This window comes from Nannospalax galili, unplaced genomic scaffold, assembly GCF_000622305.1.
Source record: "Nannospalax galili isolate Female #2095 unplaced genomic scaffold, S.galili_v1.0 scaffold429, whole genome shotgun sequence".
Lineage (NCBI taxonomy): Eukaryota > Metazoa > Chordata > Mammalia > Rodentia > Spalacidae > Nannospalax > Nannospalax galili.
Genome location: NW_008360330.1, coordinates 3,605,676 through 3,613,995, shown reverse-complemented (window position 1 = coordinate 3,613,995; position 8,320 = coordinate 3,605,676). Strand labels below are relative to the sequence as shown.

General features: G+C 42.3%; 1 protein-coding gene across 2 annotated transcripts in view; it reads right to left on the bottom strand.

The window, feature by feature from the left end:
- Positions 1–5,946: 5,946 nt before the first annotated feature.
- Positions 5,947–8,320, bottom strand: part of Brinp2 (BMP/retinoic acid inducible neural specific 2) — a 109,068-nt gene continuing 106,694 nt past the window's right edge. Inside the window, exon 8 of one of the 2 annotated variants that reach the window (XM_008826116.1) lies at positions 5,947–7,978. In XM_008826116.1, the coding sequence (XP_008824338.1) occupies positions 6,862–7,978 (1,117 nt within the window). In that variant the 3' untranslated portion in view covers positions 5,947–6,861. The remainder of the gene's footprint in view (positions 7,979–8,320) is intronic. The other variant, XM_008826117.1, reaches the window with a different exon arrangement.

Here is an 8,320-nt window from a genome sequence, read left to right as displayed (position 1 = left end):
GATTTGCTCTTTCTCCAATAATCCATACAACTCCAGTAAAGAATAAACCTCTCTTGTTTAAGTATCCTACCCCTGAGTAATTTTGGGAGTCTCTGGAACCAACCTGGCCAACAACTCAAAGTAAGTTATCTCCTGTCTGACACTATTTCTTGTTATGTAGCCTTTAGCTATATACATGGACTCATAGAGAGATAATGTATGTATAATTTTCAGTAGGTTGTTGGACTAATATGCTTCCCTCTGTTTTTTTAAAACTAGCTAGGTATTATTTATCTCTCTCACTGTCTAACCCTTCCATCATAGTTTTCTCTTGATGGCCTCCCAGAACTTGAAGGTAAGACTCTCCTGCCAAAGACAGAATGTACGTTGGACACAGGATTTGGAGAAATAGAGCTGCAACTGACCTGGAAGCCACTTCCCCTGAAGGCGAGCTCTCATAGCTTTGAAGAACAGTATGAAATTACCAAGAGAAAACCTCAATGGATGATCCAGCACCAGCTTCAAGACCAAATAACCACATCAATGGTCAGCACAACATATGTCATTGGTGCAGTACTGGCACTTTTATCTTGGGAGCAATCAACAGCTACCTTATTTACTAAAAGCCCACTCAATGGGAGGAAACTCAAGTGTGGTACTGTAACACAACTTAATACACATGGCCAGAGTGGTCATAGATCTTAGAGAAAACCCCAAAACTCTCACATCTCTAGACTAATGTGATTTCTTATTATGTGCAAAATATGTATCCTTATATTTACAGACAAATATCCCAGTCACTACTCATCAAAGAAGCTCATTTTGCAGCAGTCAGAGACTAATACCAAGTACCACAACTTGTCACACAGAGACATTGTCTATGAATTTCCCAGGCCTAAGGGACACATCTACAATGCAACCTCTACACCTAAGGCTCATGGAACATAGAACAGGGATAAAGAAGAGGACACTAAGGAATCAGGTCTCAATAATGAAGCTCCCTCATGCAGTGGAGGGCCAAGAACACAAAAGCTCACAAATGGCCAAAGTGTAGAGACCAAGAGTCTGCTAAATAATGGCCCTTGGACAGGACCCCTTTATTAAACTTCACCCACCCAAAGCTCAGAGACATCGCAGAAGAGAGGGCAGAGAGATTGTAAGAGCCAGAGAAGAGGTGCATGACCATATGGAAACACAGTCCTACACACCTTAAGAGTAAAAATAAATTGGTTTATCTGGGCCAACTGTATGCCCTTAAGCGCCCAAAAGGAAAGTATAACCAAAGATTAAAGGGACCAATATAATTTAAGGGTCCACACAGTCCTACACACTCCTGGGAACCTGCTCATATGATTCTATGGCAATGGTGTCAGCATACACATGTCCCATGCAAACTCAGGCAGACTGTAATCCAGCATAGAACTGGGAAAATGAACAGAAGACCCCAATCCTATCTAAAGGAATGTTGGCAACTGATCGCTGCTAGAAGAAGGAGAGCTGATCTTCCCTAAAATAAGGGACTCTAGAAAGGCTGACTAGACGCAGTGGATAGACTTACACTGACAACACAGTGGACACGGGCTCCAGTGGTGGTGGGGGGAGGCTACGGGAGGGTGCCAGTGGGGTTGCGGGTATAAAGATGATTGAGATTGTTTGAGAGGTTCTGTATGAAATACACCAAAAAAATCAATAAAAAGTCATATGTCCATTAAAATTTTTAAAAAGTGTCCTATCCCTACTCACTGTACACACCACCTCAGAAACATGTTTTGTAGGATTTTTAACATTATACACTTAGCCTAGTGCCTAGTAATTAATACAGGTAGAAAGGGGAGGAAGGAATGAGATTGAGTTTCGTGAATAAAGGAGATGTGTGTATTCTAAAAGTTGGAGAGTATGGAACTAAAGAATATATGGAGGTAAATGTTCAGTAAAGGAAAGTAGAAACAAAGCAGTTGGGTTCTAAATCAGAAGATCAAGATCTAAGGTCATTCAAATTATAAGTAGGGACCTAAGCTGCAAATACAGATTGGTGTGATTTATGGGCTGCACAGTCTCCTGTGCCATAGTGCTTTTCATAGTATTAAAGGATATCTTAGAAGCACCCCAGAACCTGTGTAGAGAATCCAACTCCCTCTTACACAGTGGAGAAAACTGAGCATCTCTCACCCTAAAAAAGTGGAAATATTCAGCCTAATCATAAAGCTGACTGGTGGCAAAACCAAAATTAAATGACAGAAGACAAGAGCATGCTTAGTCTGTGATACTACCTAAAATTCCCAACTTGTCCCTCTCCTTCGCATGACTAATGCTTCATCTAGAGAAGGAATCTTTACCAGGAGTATAGGCCAGTTCTTGTCTTTGGTGATGTGACTTCCTTGCTGCTTGTTTTCTTTACTCTGCTGTGAGAAGCGGGAAAGACTCAGCCTACACCAGGGCATCGTTACTTTATGACTCTTTTTGGTCGCTGCCCTGACCTAGACCACAGTGACAGCCTAAGGCTTTCAATGCTAATAGTATTCAATACATCTAGCCTTTAAGAGAAAGATGTTTCCCAGGCCTTAGACGATTCTAAGACTATTAAAAATTCTATAGTAGTTATAGAAAATGTACATATTAAGAAATCAGAGGTAGGGTATTTCAATTAAAAGCAGTGAGTTGATAGGGCCATCAGGAGACCACCAAGGCCATTGCTCTGTCTCTGTATTATATGAAAACATGTCTACCCTGTGCTTGATGCTTCCCAGGAAGAGAAACTTCAGGGGCAGGTGTTCCTTCACATGCTGAAAGAGCAATTATTGTTCCAAGAAAGAGCAATAGGGAAAGATATTAAGATACTACCATTTCTTAGTAGTTAATCTTTTTCTCCTCCCTAGAAAATTGTTCTCTTTCTTCTTTTCTTTTTCTTTTTCTTTTTTTGACAAGGTCTCCCTAGTCTTAGTCTACCTGGAAGTCACTATGTGGACAAGGTTGGCCTCGATCTCACAGAGACCCACCTTCCTCAGCCTCCCAAGGGTTGGGATTAAAGGCACAAGTCACCATTCCTGGCTGTTTTCTTTTTCCTATCCCCACATTCTTGAGCCCTAAGCTGGGTCTCTCTCACTCCTAAGACTCAGATGTCATTTATTGGCAGAGAGATATTGAGGACAAAATAAATGACCATGGCTGCTATTTCTAGCTCTGCTGGCAGATATAAACTTGGGCATGCTCTATACTTTCTCTAGTTTCTTTAACCTCTTTTTCTTTATGTCAGTAGTGAATATATCAGACTTGCTAGCCTCTGAAAACTTTCCCACTCCAAAACATGTAATTCTCTATTTTGCCATTGGGTTAATTTGTATGACTTATTTCTCCCAAACTGTATTTAATTTTTATGCAGAACATAATGACAAAAGAATACTTCTACAAAATGCAGAACAGACCTACCTAATGAAATTATAGACTTTGGTTCAGGATAACATATAGGCAACATATTCTGTCTACTCTCAAGGTAGATCTGCCTATCATGAACTACTGTTTTCATAATTTTGAGAAGAAGCCAAGAACGTGATCTGAAATATGTACAGTTCCTAATATTGTGAGTTCATTTGTTTTGGACTGTTGATCACTGAGTGCATTTCTAGAGTATAGTATTATATTATTACTAGCAGATATTGAATATATTATATGGTTTTTGAGGTATTAGTCTCAAGCATTAGGGAAGATTAGTATTTGATGTATTAGTTCTTTGGGGTTACAATTAAGGCTCGAATACCTGATTGTGATTAGTGCATGATAGGTAGTAACTAAATTGTGATTTAGCTTTGAATTCCACAATGAGTTCGCCAAAACTGACAACCCAGTACTAATTAATGACAATTCTTTATTTGCAAATGTGCTCTGAGAATAAGTTGCTCACATCTTTCAATTATCATAGACTTCACAGGTGAAATCTTTAACAGTGGGCAGCCTTTTCTTATAGAATTTCACAGCCTAATTTTATGAGAAATTCTATGCTGAACTAATTGCATTAAGCCTTTAAAACTTCCTCTTTAGGGATCCTGCCCAGTCACTATTGCTTCCCTTTTCCCTTCTGTCTTCTAAAAGCATAATCTTTGGTCTGCTGCTTTGATCCAAGCTCTTCTACAAGAAGCATCCTCCACAGTTCCAGAACAGATGAGTCAGACATTTATCATAGCAAATGAGTAGGCAAAATATTAAAATTTCTACTCTTACAGTTAATGTTCACTCAGGCCTCTATCAGTGTTACTTGAATATGAGATTAAAGGGGCACTGATGTATAGTAGTACTTTCCAGGTGCGGTTGATGCACTAACCTTCATAGTTTAGACCTTTCAGAGAGCAAGGAATGAAAACGCCCATAAATGCATGTATACGTTCTTAAAACCATGATACTTCACACTATTAGACTTAGTGTCTAAGATCACCTCTGAAACAAGCCTCATCTTTGCTAGCAACACTGTAGCCCAGTCTGATCTTTGATTTAGAGGCGTATGGCTGAGATTTCCCACCCCTCAGCCTGTGTCTCTGTGTGCTGATTCAGTTCCCACTGGGACAATCAAGGTCCTACAACTGAGGCTACACATTGCTAACTTTGTGCACACTAGCTTCTCAAGATTCTGTCTTTCCATTCCCAGAACTGCTATGCATAACAGTTGGCAATTTGCCACACAAAATGTTTACCTGTAGTTCATAAGTGAAAATTTCTGTCCACCCACTCCTACAGCATGTAGACATGATCATTTGGAGTACTAAAATCAGACTCTAATGTCTGCCTTACATCTCTCAAAGCCCATCACTGGCATATAACAAAGTCTTCTTGCCGTTTGTAATCCTCTTCCCATCAAAACTACCCTCCTCTGGTTTACCTCAGCACCCCCATTGATAAAGATGTCATCTGCTGCTTCTCTTTCCCACAACTGTGGAACTTGGTATAAATTCCACAAGGAAAATAGTGATTTGAACTAGAAGACATCTTATAGCTGTGATCACGCAATCATCCCATCACTCTGTATTTCTACCCTAAAAACCTTCAGGGGGATTGCAAAGAAATGGCCTACCATGGATTTTTCTTGTAGCTGAAAGATGGTACAATCATCATGTGTAATCTCAAATTCTTCTATATGTAACAATGAACATAAAAGACTCTTGGGAATACAGATGTGACTGTCTTATCATTTTCTCCCATTTTGTTTTGACCAGTCACAATATGCCACATTTAAGGGATGAGATACTTAATACTCCTGTGACAATTTTCTCTGAATAAAACTTGGGTTGCCATACCTTTGTCTGGCACCTGGAACATGTGGTATGTGAACAGAGAAGTGGTTCTCCAAACAAGAGGCCATGAGGTGATTCTCATACTACTGTCAGTAGGCACTAAGCACAGAAAAATGCATTGTACTATAGTATGTGTCAAAGCCACTTTGGAGGTTGGAAAAGTGGTAAACAAAATGGAGGAAACCAATACCACATTTGTACCATTGCCAGTTTTCTTAAGTGGTAATTTAGATCATAATGTATAGAATGTGGGAAACTCTTTTGACATCCACAGCAGCAGAGCCTCTGGAAGTGGACATTTCAGCACGAAGTCTGCAGCTTGTTTGTGTACAAAACTTTCAGTCCTTTGCCATGATAGTGGGATATCTTGGTTATGTCCTGTGCTGACATTCTGAGAGAGCTCCTCTGATTTTTCATTAAATGTCTTTCTCTCTCTCTCTCTCTCTGTTTCATTCTCTCTCTTTCTCTAACACACACACACACATACACACACACCTCACACTTGAGTCAACACAGGCATGCATCAGTTCATGTATACACTAATCAACTAGTCTTCCACACAGTAATGTACTTCATCCATGGACACTCATCTATTACATGCAGGACAATTTAAAAAATAATCCAGACACCTCAAAGAATTATAGCTCTTTTCACTCTCATCCCCCCCTAAAAAAGGCTTTTTAAAATGTATTAAACCAAGTAAAATTTTACTCAGAGGTTCATGTGACTAGAGCAGATTGACAAGAAAAACAATCACAAAATAAATATGTTTCGTTTTGTTGTTTTTTAAAAGAACATTTCCCTATATATTGTCTGTCTCTAACTGGACGTGAAGCTGCATCCTTGGACAGAACTGGTGCTGCGGGAAGAGGGCTCTGGGTGGACCACAAGGGGCACTTCGAACAAGTCAACACCCTGAAACTGGGGAGGCCAAGGACGTGAGGTGGCTGGAAGGAGGGAGATGTGAGGGGGTGAGCAAGGAGCCTGGCTGCCCTTCGCCTTGGTTCCTGTGTTGGCAGCACTTCGTGCACTTCCCAAGCCAGTGGCTCCAGGAACAGTAGGCATATGGCCTCCAGGATGCTGGGGGGGCAGTATACAAAAAGTAATAACCAATATAGGGAGTCACGAAACAACAACATTTTAAGAAATCTGGTTAAAAAGAATACAAAAGTGACTCCACAGAGGGGGAATATCTCCCACCCCTCCCATTTTTTTGTTCCCTCTTGCTATCTTGGATGACAAGAATCATTTGAAGCATTTCTGTTCCTTTGTTTCATAATTTGGCTGATTCTTTCCCTGTTTCTCTTCCTTGGTTCTTCTTCAAATGTGTTCATTTCAGAAAGCACCAACTTTATAGATCCGAGGCTGCTGAGCTCTAGCCTCCCTGTGAGTGTGGGTGAGTGTGACTGTGTGCATGTTTGCACATGTGCAGTGGCTGTTTCATTGTCTCTCGCTTACATCAGTCCAAGCCTTGCGCTCCCATCTCCAGGATGCTAAATGTCTCATGGAAGCACCCTGTTGGCACTAAGGTGAGGGCTTGGATGATCTCTGCACCCTGGATATGTGAATCAACTCTCTGACCAGCGCTGGAGCAGATCCCCCATTAGCTACAGAGTTTGCCTGTCTCATACTCCACAGGATTTGGCAGCTTAGAATTGAAGGCTCTCAATGAGGACTGGATCCTGCCCACCTCGTTGTTGGCCAGCTTGAGCCTATGCCGGAGCAGACAGGAGAAAAGGTCAAGCCGGACTTTGCCAGGTGGAGAAAGCTGGTTCACCCGGTCCCTAAGCTCAATGAGTTGCAAGAGTGCAGAGTCCTGGGAACCTTGAGTATATGGATAGTCCAACTGGAGAATTAAGTCCCGGATAGCATCTGGGTCAAAGGGCAGGCTATAGCCAAAGACTTGCAAGGTGTTGATTTTCATGTAGCCCAAATTCTTGGAGGGATCAGTCATCTCCAGGGGCTCATAGTAGATTGTCTCATTGGAGCTGTCATCCAGGGACTTGATTCGGCTCCGTAGGTAAACATGGACTGTCTCAAAGAAGGTCTTCCACCTGTTCCCCAAGGTAATAGTCCAGTTTTGGCACTGGGCAGCTGCATCCACGTTAGTCCTTTCCCAGTCAGGGAAGTTGCCCTCATTTACGGGCATGAACCAGCTCTCAGAGTGGCTGCCCCCAAAGGGATTGACATAGATGGCCATGACAGGCTCCAGGGTGCTGTTCTTAGTGAGGCAGATCTGCAAGGACAAGGCCAACATCACATGCACCAACCCAGGCTTATACTTGTTGCTCTTCAAGGTGAGCAGCATGCGCTTTCTCCAGGAAGGGTCAAACCAGCTGCCCAGACGCATGTCATTGCTGATAAAGATGGAATGCACCTCAATGCGGCTATCCCGCTTCTGTAGGAGGTACTTCAGCTCTAGGTCCTGCAGGTCTGTCTCTAGCCCAAGAAAGTTTTCCAGGGACTCAGCCACCTCTGGCCGGCATAGTCCCTGGGCCAGCACATAACCAGGGTTACAGCTCCCACAACGTGTGCTATTGTCTAAAGCACAGTGTGCACATGCAGGACCTTCGCCCAAGGCACATGGGATGGGGCCCTGGCAAGAGGATTGGTCATAGGGACAAGTACAGCTGTGGCTCTGTTCCAAGAAGGTGCCAGGGAAGGTACTTTCTCCACAGTAGAGAAGGGACTGGATTCGGTTCCACCAGTAAGACAAAGACCTTGGAGAGGGGAGATAAAAATGAAGTAAGAGCCAAAGGCAGTTGCACATCGCCATCCTCCCTAAGAGTAGCAGGGCATTGACTAATGGTCAGGGAGGACAAAGACTAAGATCAAAACACCCAGTCCACCAAATGATGGAAACCCTATTACTCTACTTTGGAGTGATTGAGTTAAGCCTGGAACTCTGCCTGGCGGATGCCTTGTAGATCATCCAGAAACATTTGACATCAGACTTGTCCTGGAAACAGCCAAGCTAATTTCTACACAAATACTCTCCCCTTCTGTCCTTTCAGAAATGGAGGCTCTTCAGTGTGTCTGGTTTCAAATCTAAATATTATTTA